The sequence below is a fragment of the Trachypithecus francoisi genome, unplaced genomic scaffold (genome assembly GCF_009764315.1).
Source record: "Trachypithecus francoisi isolate TF-2019V2 unplaced genomic scaffold, Tfra_2.0 Lachesis_group10, whole genome shotgun sequence".
NCBI lineage: Eukaryota > Metazoa > Chordata > Mammalia > Primates > Cercopithecidae > Trachypithecus > Trachypithecus francoisi.
This window is the reverse complement of record NW_022681455.1, coordinates 10,777,842-10,791,068: the sequence shown is the minus strand read 5'-3', so window position 1 is coordinate 10,791,068 and position 13,227 is coordinate 10,777,842. Positions and strand designations below refer to the sequence as shown.

Genomic DNA, 13,227 nt, shown 5'->3' with positions numbered 1-13,227 from the left:
CACTTATTTCTGTACTGCCTTTGTTTAGACGTCCGCCTCCTCCACTAGACTCCAGAAGAGCAAGCACCATGGCTTGTTCCTTGCACTGCTAGGACCCAGCGCAACCCTTAGGCAGTAAATACTCCGGGACCTTTGCAGAGAAGCAGGGACAAGGGGATTTGGCAAGGGCTATGAAGACCTCCTGCCTCTCATCTGCGGGCTGCCTCAGAATTTTCTAGGCTGATTGCTGAGGACCAAATAGTCACACAGGGATCTACTTGGCACCTAAACTAACTCCCACCTTCAGGGAACCTTGTCATTCAGGATTCAGGTGCTCCTCTAGGACTGAAGGTGGCAAAAATGTGTGCCCTTTGGAAACACTCCATGATAGATGAAAACAGGGCCAACACTGTGCTTCAAACTCTTAGCTATGGAAGCCTGGGAGGCTGGTAGCTTTGGATGGTCTATGGCCTTCTGATGCCTCTACCACTGCAACACAAGTGCCCTCAATTGTCCAGAGTCCTATAAAAAAGGATGGAAAACTAGGACCACCATCAAGGGGCTTAGGCAAATACATAAAGTGTCTGAACTATACTCTAAACTCAACCAGTATCAGTTAGGGGAAATCGGTAGCAAGTATCTTTTTTTTTTTTTTGAGACAAGAGTCTCACTCTGTCGCCCAGGTTGGAGTGCAGTGGCACGATCTCAGCTCGCTGCAACCACTGCCTCCCAGGTTCAAGCAATTCTCCTGCCTCAGCCTCCTGAGTAGCTGGGATTACAGGCGCATGCCACCACACCCAGCTAATTTTTGAAGTTTTAGTGGAGACAGGGTTTCACCATGTTGGCCAGGCTGGTCTCAAACTCCTGACCTTGTAATCCACCCACCTCGGCCTCCCAACGTGTTGGGATTACAGGTGTGAGCCACTGCGCCCAGCTCCTTACCTTTTCAAATGGAATGAAAACTAAAGCAAGGGGCACCAGATTAATTCTTCATGTTGAAACATGAATAAACTAAAAACGTACCAGTATCCAGTAAATGTGTCCGATGTAGAGACCAAATTAGGCGATTCAAGCTCTAGATGGGTCTTCTAGTTTCACAATTATGTATGAACTAATTAACAACAACAAAAAAAAACACATTTTTTTCTTCTTTTTTTGCTACACAGTCCTAATCTTAGAAATCCTCAGTGGCCAGGTACAGTGGCTCATGCTCATTACGCCACCACTTTGGGAGGCTAAGGAGAGAGGATCGCTTGAGGCCAGGAGTTTGATACCAGCCTGGGCAACAGAGCAAGACCGCATCTCTACAAAAAAATAAAATAAGTTAGTGAGGTGGTATGCACCAGTAGTACCAGCTATTCAGGAGGCTAAGGTGGGAGGACTGAACCCAAGAGTTTGAGGTTACAGTGAGATATAGTCGTACCACTGTACTCCAGGCTAGGTGACAGAAAAAGTCCCTGTCTCTTAAAAAACAAAAAAAATCCTCAGAGATCATTTTGAAACAAGCTTCAATACAATGTACAATCAAATAACTTTCCTTGGGCCTTAAATTTCTCAAAATAGGTAATTTCTAAATATCAACAAAATACTTTCAAGTTGCTATATCCTGTGGCTAGCACCATGTCATTCTATGAACTAGACCAGCTCTGGCAATGAAGACACCATAGGAAATATTATTTATAGTAAACTTTATTTTCAATGATATTTCACTTAACATAATTTCAAAGTCAGTCTGTGGTCTAAGATGAGCAAAAGAACAGATACTCTATTTTTTCACACTGTTCCTCAGAGCACGGAATGGGGTTTCAGGGTTCTCAATGTCAACACCTAACATTTTACCCTTGAGATTTACCTATAGATACAGAAAGAAGAGATAACATCGATACACAAGAATCGAGCTCTATGAGGGTCTCCACATGCTCATGTTACATCCTCATTATAACCTCTGTAGGGTTACAATGGTAACAACTGATTTTCCACCCCTCCGCCAAGGTTGGTGTCTTTTTTTTTTAGGTAAAATGTCAGATGCAAAAATGCTGCACTTAGTTCTCTTAATACATTGAAAACAGTGGAAGATGCAGATTTTTAATCCTTCATGAGTTCAAGCTGGAACATGACTTCTGCTAATCAGATGTCATCAACATACGAACTCCAACTTTGGCGGCCATCAGCAAACTGTTTAAAAGAAACAAGATAGAAAACGTCAGGTAAAGGACAGAACAGGCAACTATGTTTTTAAGGAACTAAACTCTGCACGTTCCTCACAACTGCGTGGGGGAGGAGGTACTAAGGCAAGAGTGGTCAGAGGTAAAATTTCCATCCCTGGAGGAACCAGAGGAAACGCAAGCCAAGGGACAGTCTCATACTGAGGTCTTAAAATAGCACACATGAGCTGGATCCTAATCCAACTGCCAATAATTTGAAGAGATGAAGAAATGGAGGCAAGAGAGAGCAAGGCCGCCCCACCATCACGGATCTGATTAATGGTCAAATCTCCAGCCTCTCAGTTTACTGCTCTAGACTTTGCTCCACAATGACTCTTTTGCTTCAGGTATAAAATATTACACCGGCAGCATCGCAACTATGATGAGAGTAGAGTATGTAATCTTTCTCCAAAACAGGTTTGTTAAAATTCCCCTGCCTTCAGCACGTCTTTATCATACTTAACAACTGATTTTTTTTTTCTTTTTTTTTGAGACGGAGTCTCACTCACCCTGTTGCCCAGGTTGGAGTGCAGCGGCACGATTTCAACTGACTGCAACCTCCGCCTCACCAGTTCAAGTGAGTCTCCTGCCTCGACCTCCCGAGTAGCTGGGATTACAAGCATGCACCACTGCACCCAGCTAATTTTTGTATTTTTCATAGAGAGGGGTTTCACCATGTTGGACAGGCTAGTCTCGAACTCCTGACCTCAAGTGATACTCCCACCACGGCCTCTCACAGTGCTGGGATTACAGGTGTGAGCCACTGTGCCTGGCCTACAACTAAATTTTTTAAAAACCACAATTTGGTTTACATATTATAATCAAAATTAGAAAACAGGATTCAATCAAAATTCCCTTTTAGCAAAATTTTCTATAAAAGACACCTACACATCTAAGAAATATGGGACCCCTACACATTCCCCGCAAGTCACACAAAAGGTTGCAGTCATAGCTTTGCACTAAAACTTCTGCCACCATATAGGGAGGAGCTAGGACCAGAGAAGAAAGCCATCTAGACAGTGAATGGATATACTCATGTCATTGTGACATTCAATCAACCATTGTTTTTGAAGCATCTCCTATTAGTGTATAAATCAAATGTCAGCTGATGCATAGCATCAGATATCCTGAAACAAGTAAGGTTCTGAATGCATAAAGTATCCTGGGGAATAAACTGAATTCTACATGGTAAAGAAGAGTAACAAATAAAAGTACCTGGCACCTGCAATTAAACCTACAGGCATGACTTTTCCATAGTAGTAGGATCTCAATCCCAAAACACCAACAAAAGTAACAGATGTAGCAGCTGAAAAAGATACAAAGAAGGGTCAAAACTCATTACATCTTCTACGCAGGGGAATCAGAAGTGGGCCAAGCCCCACCCATCTCTCAAGGCTCACACCGCACCCTATGCTTATTCCTCCTTCTCCAAGTGGGGGGAGATTACTGGTGCCCACATCCTATGGGTCCAAGTACCAATATTGGCCAAACAGGGCCCTTCACAGCCTGGGCCCTGCCTGCCCTTCCAGCCTCGGCCCTGCCTGCCCTTCCAGCCTCATCTCTTACCACTCATCTTCTGCAAACCCCCCCCTTTAGCCATCAATGCGTTAGTTTTCTCCAAAATGCTGCTGTTTCTCACGCCCTGCAGACGCTATTTCCTCTACCCTGCACGCAATTCCCACTGGGTAACTGTCAAAGCACCTACTACATGTCAAGCGCTGTGCTAGGTCCTGGAGAATAAAAAGGTAATCGTAACTGTCTTTGCCCTTTTACAGTGCTTCAGGTCTGATGGGACAGACTTTAAACAATCACACAAAGAAAAACAATTTGTGCTTCAGGTATAATCGATGCTACACAAAAAAGCTCAACACGGGATCAACCTATTCAGGGAGATCAAGCAAGGCTTTTAGTCAAGGAAGTGAAGACTGGCTGAGATCTGAAATTACAGGAGTTAATAAGCTGAAGGATGAGAATGCCCTTTCCAGAAAGGCAGAGGGGACAGTACATGCAGAGGCCCAGTGGTTGACAGGGAGCATGGCACATTCACCCTAAATGGGCAGTGTGGCACAGAAGTCAAGATGTAGTCTGCAAGTAAGAGGGGCCAGGCCACATGGAGCCTTGAAGGCCATACTAGAGATTGGGTTTTCATCATAAGAGCAATGAGAAGCTATTAAAGGCTACTAAGCAGAAGGATGCATCAACAGAGTTGCATTATTATTATTATTTTTTGAGACAGTCTCACTCTGCAACACAGGCTGGAGTGCAGTGGCATGATCTCAGCTCACTACAACCTCTACCTCCCCAGTTCAATCAATCCTCAAGTCTCAGCCTCCCAAGTAGCTGAGACTACAGGCACCTGGCACCGTGCCCAGCTAATTTTTTTTTAATTTTAGTAGAGACGGGGTTTCATCATGTCGCCCAGGGTGGTCTGAAACTCCTGAGTTCAGGCAGTCCTCCTGCCTTAGCCTCCCAAAGTGCTAGGACTACAGGCGTCAGCCACTGCACCCGGTCCAGAGTTGCATTTTGAAAGCATAGTTCTAGCTGTACCATACAGAACAAACTTCACGGAAACTAGAGGGTACATGGGGATACCAGCTAAGGAACGTCCTTGGGAATGCAGGTAAGAAAGGGGGGATAACTGGGACTAAGATGATGGTTGTGCAGATGAAAAAGAGGACAACCCAGGATAAGGGCTGGAGATAGTGTCGAGAAGACCTGCTGATGGATTAGTCAGAAAGGGGGCGGTGGAGGGGAAAGAGAGCAATCAAGACCCGAATGGATGGAGAACAGTAGACAGGAGGAGTGTGTGGCCATGAGGTTAGGTCCGTACAGATTCCCGGAGACATCTGAAGGAAAGTGGGCAAATGAATACATGAGAATTCAGCCTGGAGGAGAAACAAATTTGTGTCATTTGTGTATTGGTGGAAACTAAAGGCATAGGCTTTGATGATACTTAAAAACTGTCAAGTGAGTAGACAAAAAGAGCCTGAAGAACTTCAATGTCTAGTGGCCAAAAAGGAAAATGAGTTGCCAATAGAGACTGAGAGGATAAAAAGGGAAACCAGGAGAATGGAAAATGATTGGTCAACCACGCTGAGAACTGCTAAATGGCCAAGTAAAATGAGGACTGAAAAATGTAGATTGGATTTTGTACAAACACAGGTCACTGGCAGCCTCAGGGAGAGCTGTTCCACAAACACAGGGATAGAAACAGAGACTGAGATGGGCTGATCATGTGGGATGGGAGAGGAAGCATAAATGATCTTTTTCTTTTTTGAAACGGAGTTTTGCTCCTGTTGCCCAGGCTGGAGTACAGTGACTTCATCTCGGCTCACTGCAACCTCCACCTCCCAGGTTCAAGCGATTCTCCTGTCTCAGCCTCCCGAGTAGCTGGGATTACAGGTGCCAGCCACCACGCCAGGCTAATTTTGTATTTTTAGTAGAGACGGGGGTTTCTCCATGTTGGTCAGACTGGTCTCGAACTCCCGACCTCAGGTGATCCGCCTGCCTTGGTCTCCCTAACTGCTGGGATTACAGGTGTGAGCCACCGCGCCCAGCTGCATAAATGATCTTTAAGAAGTTTTTGGTCTACCGCCATACCACCCTGAACATGCTCGATCTTGTCTGCTCCCAGAAGCTAAGCAAAGTCGGTCCTGCATGGTACTTGGATGGGAGAATACCACCCCACCTTGGGGGAAATAGCAGGTGCTGTAGGCTTCCGGCCTCCCACTCCCTCCCTCTTGCCCTCTTGGCTGGGCATGGTGCCTCACAGCTGTAATCCCAGCACTTTGGGAGGCCAAGGTGGGCAGATCACCTGAGGTCAGGAGTTCCAGACCAGCCAGGACAACATGGCGAAACCCTGTATCTGCTAAAAATACAAAAATTAGCCTGACGTGGTGGGAGGTGCCTGTAATCCCAGCTACCTAGAAGGCTGAAGCGGGAGAATCGCTCGAACCCAAGAGGCGGAGGTTGCAGTGAGCCAAGACCGCGCCACTGCACTCCAGCCTGGGCAACACAGTGAGATTCTGTCTCAAAAAAAAAAAAAAAAATGAAGTTTATGAAGAGGAAAGAGACAAGCACATCTGAATATCAATGGTGGGATCCACCTAAAAGGAGGACTGTAAATACAAGACAGGATCCTTGCCGGTGTAAAGGTCTGGAGAAGGTCAGGGAGAAGACACCCAAAGCCCAGAGGAGGACACTGGTGTTGGACAGGAGGGAAAACAGGACGAGGTGAAGCTTGGAGATTAAAGGTTCCAGGGAATCCCCACCTGATGGCTGCTGTTTTTTCTCTACAATAGGCATGAGGTCATTTGCTGAGTGGAGCAGGATCAGAGAAAGGGAAAAAGCAGGCTCAAAGTCATTTTGGAGCATGAGGGAGGGAGCTGTTAGGCTGAGTGGGGACCTGGACGCACCTCCTTCCCCAGCACACCCCATGAGCCATCACTGACCTCCCTTCCCAACCCCGGCTGATGGTGTACAGATCACAAGGCTTCTCCCTGCCACATGGCACTCATTCTCACCCGGGGTTTGTGGAGACAGTGAGGAACCCACACTGCTAGCAGCGTCTGACACATAGGTGGAGCCCCACAGAAATGTGCTGAAAGCCACCCTGATAAGTAGGACTCCTCAGTCCCCCACCCCACTCACTGTCCATGCCGCTCACAGGGTACATTTCCAGTCCTGCTTCTATGCTCATGTCTTACTTCCCCAGTGAAGTCAGCTGAAAGCTCCTTGAAGGCATGGCCTATGTCTTATATATTTATTTAGCTGACTGCTAAAGAGGTGATTTTCAAACGGGAAAAATGCAACGTGGATGCAAACCTAACCCAGATGTGTGATATTTTAGTGATGCTGAGGCCAATGGTTTTCAGCGGAAAACCTCAACGATTGACACATATTTGTCTTACACAAGTTTAATGCTAATTTTACTGGGTAAATACAGGTAATACAAGTTTGATGCTAATTCTACTACGTAAACACTGAAAATAAGGCCCACAGAGGATGGATGATTTTCTGAGAGTCACACAATTCATGAGGTATGGAAATCTTTCCATATTCTCTACATAAATGATAAACAGGAACCAGGACAATTTTCGCCACCCTTCTCCTATTTTCAAACTTTCTGAGGACTTGGACTTGGAGAAGCAGTGAAACTGTAGTAAATTAAGTGTGAAGAACTCGCTCCATCCCACCAAACCAGGGTCTTTTGGCAAAGAGTACTGCAGATACACGACTGCCCTAAGGAGCCGCTGAAGCAGACATACCTAGGAAAAGCCAAACGTTCCTTGGATCCTGAGACAGCTGGTAAGAACCCAGGCCGGCTAGGCTGCCGAAGAGCAGCCCTGCAGCCAGGGCCGGCACCCTGCCTAGAGGAAAGCAAACACAGCTTGCATTGTAATGTCTGGCACTTATTTCACTCACGGAATCCACCAGACCCCCATCCCTACAAAGGAGGACAGCACAGAGAATTCTCAACACGGCTCATAGCCAAGGTGGACTCAAGCAGGAAGATGTTTCGGGGAGTGTGCTATCTTCTCAGAGAAGTCAGGGTCTTCCCACCCCATTTTTCTCTCCTCTAACAGGCAGGGCACTTCCATCTAAGGAAAGGAAAGAAGGCCATCTTCCCTCCTTAGATGGAACTATGGCTAGTGGCTAGGCCTTCTTTCTTTCTTTTTTTTTTTTTTGAGGCGGAGTCTCGCTCTGTCGCCCGGATTGGAGTGCAGTGGCTGGATCTCAGCTCACTGCAAGCTCCGCCTCCCGGGTTTACGCCATTCTCCTGCCTCAGCCTCCCGAGTAGCTGGGACTACAGGCGCCCGCCACCTCGCCCGGCTAGTTTTTGTATTTTTAGTAGAGACGGGGTTTCAGCATATTAGCCAGGATGGTCTCGATCTCCTGACCTCGTGATCCGCCCGTCTCGGCCTCCCAAAGTGCTGGGATTACAGGCTTGAGCCACCGCGCCCGGCCGAAACTATGGCTAGTGGCTAGGCCTTCTTTCTAAACAGGACTGATTAACTATGAAGGGCTGGAACTGTGTACAGGCAGGACCTCCAGCATATCACAAAAGGAAAGGGAAATAGGGCCAGGTGGTTAAAAAAAATAGAAGATCAGGACAATAAGAATTCTGGTGTGGGGGCTGGGGTGGGAATGCAGGCAAGGACTAGGGGGCAGAAACAAGCACAGCCACTCACACACCCCTGCCTGGCCTAACGAGGAGACTTCAAAATACCAGTCTGTGTAGACCAGAGGTTTCCTCCTACCTGAGCCCAGAGATGGCACTTGGGGGTCGTGGCTGATGCACGGTAGTCAATGATAATAACAAACTACAACCACCCCTGCCTATCTTTAGATAAAGAGGCAAAAACAAGTCATTCCACAAGAGGCCCGGCTCAGCTTCACCAGATAACCAGAAGGCAAGTGCAGGAGCTGCAACACTGACAAGGAAGCCTGCACTCCACTTGGGGTCCTACAGCAAACCTGACTCAAACGAGCTTGCTTCTCAGGGACCCGGGCACTCACATTTCACTGGAACAACGTGAAGATGTTCAGAGGCTAAGTAACAACAAAACCATACCTGTTTTTACATAGCCAACGATCCCACCAGAAACAACCAGTGCTGTGTAGCCAAAGCCAAACCAATGCAAAGGCACTCTGAAAACACAAGAGAGAAGTCAGTGCTAACCTGGCTTTAAAAACAAACCATATTGTATAGGATGAGACTAAAAGGTAATCATTCCCCACAGGTTCTATCACTGAAAATAAGGCCCACAGAGGTTGGATGACTTTCTGAGAGTCACACATCTCAGCAAAGCCAGAGCTGGGACTCAAACCCAAGTCTCTGGCCCACAGGTCCAGTGATCCTCCCATCCCCCACGCAATCCCAGGCAGTCTACTCTTAGGGTTCTTTTCAGCTGAGGAAAGGAACTCTGGTTTCCAGAAGCTCCTGGCTACTCCATACCCATTTACTGTCCACTCACAATGGGAAGGGGCTCTTCTCCATTCTTCTCTTCTCAGTCCAGAAAAGAGAACAAGAATCTGGGGAAAACAAGCTGGATCAGAGGTGGTTAAAAGCACAGCTCTCCAGCAGTCCGAAAGAAGTGTGTCCAACCCGCAAGTTACGCAACCTAAGTCTCAGTATCCTTCATGTACCACGAGGATAACACTGGTACCAATTTCCTGGGGCTGTTGTGAGCATTCAACGGATGGCATATGCAAAGGTGCTTAGCACATAGTAACGCTGAACAGATGCCGATCATTTCACATAGGCCCACAGGAAACTCAGCAAGATCCACTGACCAACTCTATAATCAGGGAATGTGTTAGCCATTTCATCAAGTACTCACGTTATCACTAAATCAGAAAGCAAATACTCCCGTGCCCTTAATCCAACTACTTTCATGTCTCTTTCGGGGGGAGGCAGGGGTGTTGCTTTTCCTCCCTGCTGCAACAGCCAATTTCAATACTCAAGTTTTTTAGAAACTTCCGCATCCAACTCACAGTTCTTGGTAGGAGGGCAGAAGAGGGGGGTAAAATATACGAAAACTCAAGTCAAAATCACAGGTGACATTGCAACCTTGGAAAAACAGCTCGTATTTTGTTACAGAAAAGTATCCTGTATGCAGTGAGCCTAACAAGATGGAAAGCAATGCATACCCCGTTTATTCTGTTTAAAGAATTAGGCCAGGCAAGGTGGCTCACGCCTGTAATCCCAGTACTTTGGGAGGCCCAGGCAGGCGGATCACCTGAGGTTAGGAGTTCGAGAACAGCTTGGCCAACATGGTGAAACCCATATTCTATTAAAAAATACAAAAAAAAAAAAATATATCGGGCATGGTGGCGTGCACCTGTAATCCCAGCTACTTGGGAGGCTGAGGTGGGAGGATGGCTTGAGCCCAGGAGGCAGAGGCTGCAATGACACATATTCAGGCTACTGCACTCCAGGCTGGGCGACAGAGTGAGACCCTCAAGGACAAAAAAAAAAAAAAAGAAAGAAAGAAAGAATTAAGCTCCCATAAAACGGGGAAGGGCAGAAGGCTTGGGATCTTGCCCACACTTCTTAACTCGAGGAGGCACTGAGTAAGGGAGGCTTTTAAAGAGATGGAGCAACAAAACCACCAGGAAACGAGGCAACACTATGCTACATGGGTAAGCCTTTGCCTCAGGAGCTCGGGGACTCCGCCCATCCACAGCCTCTTTCAAGACAAGCAGAAAATACCGAAGGAGAAAAGCACTGACCACACGGCCTACAGGCCCGGCTGAATTGGCAAGACGAAAAGCAGACGGCCGTGAAACTCCTAAATAATCCCTAAAAGTTAAAAGTGGCAGAAATAATAACCATACTCCCCAAGGAGCCGCACCGATCTCCCGCAGGCCCACGCCGTCCACAAGCGCGCACAAGCCGCGAGGCACAGCAGCCAGCTCGCGCCGGAAACGCGGTTGCGAGCGCGCTGCGTCCCTGGGGCGCGGCAGGGCGCGGAGAAAGGCGGGGCATCGTGTCGCCTGCGCAGTGTCCTGGGAGAGGGGTGAGCAGAGAATGGAGACGGCGGGGGCGGGGCTTGAGCTGCCGAATAGCCTCACGCGCCCTGCATCCCGGGGGCGGGGAGTGGGACGGTGCCTCGCCGCGAGTGCCGAAGGCGGGGAACGGGGCGGGGAATCTCTGTGCTTCCTCAGTCCCCAGGCCCAGCACCTGCAGGGCCGACCAGCTCCAGTACCAGGTCCAATCCTGTGTGGCCAAAAGCCGGAAACCCGGAGCTGGAATTGGGTCTTGCACAAGCTGGACCATGTAAGCGGGACCAGGCCGGAGGTGGAGGCCACCGCTGCGGGAGGAGGGCATCTGAGGCTGGATTTTGAAGGACCCCAATAATAGAGGGTATAAACCAGATGCGGGCCATCAGGGAGGATTGTCACTTTAGCCCGATCTTGTTTGTTTACACCAGGAAGGGCCTGCCTTCTACCTGCAAGAGAATATGGCGGCTGCAGAACAATGTGGCTTAATGCCAAATATCCGTTTGTTTTAGGGAGTTAGGCTACTTGAGAAGCATCTTTAAGGGGGAGAGAAAGCAAGTTAAATCTGATTTCCACGCAGCTCTGTGGATCCCGAATGTCCACAGCATGATGTTATCTCCATTCCCACTTCCAAGTCGCTCTTGTTCCCTGTGTTTCCTGCACCACCATTCTCTCAGTTGCTCTACACTAAAATTTGCTGTCATCGTTGACTTCTCCCTCTCCTTCATCCCCTACAAGTATCAACATAGACAAATCCGATCAATATAATCATCAGTGAATAAAGCAAATTGCAGCGCATATTCTTAAAGACAGACTTTCCACTTGCAGCAGCACCTACCTTGCAGAGAGCTAAGTTGAAGCCCGTGTTTATCATAGCGGATTCTAACCAGCCAAAGCTGATAATGACTAAGAACTTGCAGGAGTTGCAGTATGCCAGACCTTCAATTTAATTGAAGACTTTCCTGAACAATTAATAAGGAGACTTGTCTTAACTAGCAGGGAATGGCTTTAGGGACTCTTCTTCCCTATGCAGGCACAAGCCTAAAACCTTAATTAGGATCATCCACGATGATTCTCGAGCCCTTCCCTCACCTTATATTTGAAGAGGCTGAACCTCAGAGAATTAAATTACCTACAGTCCTGGTCACTGGTAGAGCTATTATTTAAAGTAAGGTCTAATGTCAAAGCCTACGTCCTTAACTCTACCATATGCTGCTTCTTGTAGTGTCGTTCCTCAACCAGAACACATAGCTCTTCTGTGTAGGAAAAGTCCATCAAAACATGTCATCAGTTAAAGAAATTGGTTTCTGCTCTATTTCAATTAGTACCAGAGTAAATCAATCAATGATATGTGTTTGGGAATGTTGCTAGCTGGCATTAACGTTGTTAAGAGATAGCTTAGCTTTTCACTGGGGACCCACTGCGTTATCGGAATCCTGATACACAAATGTGTCAAAAGGGTGTGATCAAGCTATGTCAGGGAATGTTAAGTTTTTAGTATTCGGTCACTGAGGCCCATCAGTAGGTTTGGGTGTTTTGTTTTGTTTTTCCCACAAAGAGGCTTTGAGTAAGAATTGTCTGGTAGACAAACACAGGTACACACAGGTGTGTACTCACACAGCAACAGCAGCAGAGATCATCTCCCACAACAGAAGAGCTCATGAAGAAAGGGAATGGAGCTTCAATTTAAGCATTAGTTTATCATTTTTGGAGCCTGAATGTGTTGAACTTTACAAATTAACAGGTCCCTGAACAAAAATGTAAAAAACAAACCCAAGTTGCAGTCCTCCCAGGTAATTCATGTCTATCAAGTGTCTACAATACCAATTTCTACATCTTTGGGAGTATTTTATAGGTTTGTTTGAAGAGCAAGGTCAATAACTCTTTCCCCAAGAAATAAAAGAAATCATTAAAAAAAAAAACCGCCTATTTTCTTAACCTACCCCATCTGCCACCTACTTCTAGATCATATTTATTGGAGCCATAAAAATATTAGCAAAAGCATATGCAGTGCTTATTATCTGCCACTGTTGGAAGCGCTTTACATATGTTAACTAACTTACACTTCATACCAACTCTGTGCAGTGAGGACTATGAATATCTCCTGCTTTTACACATGGAAGAAATTGAGGCACAGAGTACAAGGTCACACAGCAAATGGCAGAGCTGTCCTAACTCTGCATTTGTTTCTTGCAGTGAAGAGGCTTTTTTCTGTCTCTTAGTCTGTTCTCAACACAGTGACCAGAGTGCTTGTGTTATAAGTCTTATTGTGCCGTTTCTCTCCCCAAAACCCTCTGGTGGCAACCTTTTCTCAGGCAGTGCTTTGCAAAGCCCCACACATCCACCTCCCTGACATCAGCATCTTCTCTTTCCCCCTCACTGGTATTTCTTCCTTGTTCCCAGCTGCTTCACCTGCCTGGAACCCCTCTCCAGACAATCTTCCGGTTCACTCCCTCACCTCCTTTCTGTCTTTACGCAAATGTCACTTCTCAAAGAGGCCTTCCCTGATCACCTGAATTAAAACTTCAACTCATCTGCA

At 46.9% G+C, this 13,227-nt stretch overlaps 1 protein-coding gene across 9 annotated transcripts; it reads right to left on the bottom strand.

Moving 5' to 3' along the window:
* Positions 1-1,650: 1,650 nt before the first annotated feature.
* Positions 1,651-10,683, bottom strand: TMEM14B (transmembrane protein 14B). 9 transcript variants are annotated; one of them, XM_033216208.1, is made up of 7 exons: positions 10,541-10,656; positions 9,333-9,484; positions 9,142-9,218; positions 8,758-8,834; positions 7,451-7,552; positions 3,399-3,489; positions 1,651-2,154 (listed from the first exon to the last, which is right to left on the bottom strand). In XM_033216208.1, exons 2-7 carry the CDS (start codon positions 9,390-9,392, stop codon positions 2,103-2,105), a joined length of 459 nt encoding a protein of 152 aa, XP_033072099.1. In that variant the 5' UTR covers positions 9,393-9,484; positions 10,541-10,656; the 3' UTR covers positions 1,651-2,102. The 9 variants fall into 9 exon arrangements, with proteins under 9 accessions (XP_033072099.1, XP_033072101.1, XP_033072098.1 ...); XM_033216210.1 differs by having other exon boundaries at positions 10,524-10,650; XM_033216207.1 differs by lacking the exon at positions 9,333-9,484 and adding an exon at positions 9,527-9,684 and having other exon boundaries at positions 9,142-9,291; positions 10,541-10,622.
* Between the last annotated feature and the right edge of the window lie 2,544 nt (positions 10,684-13,227).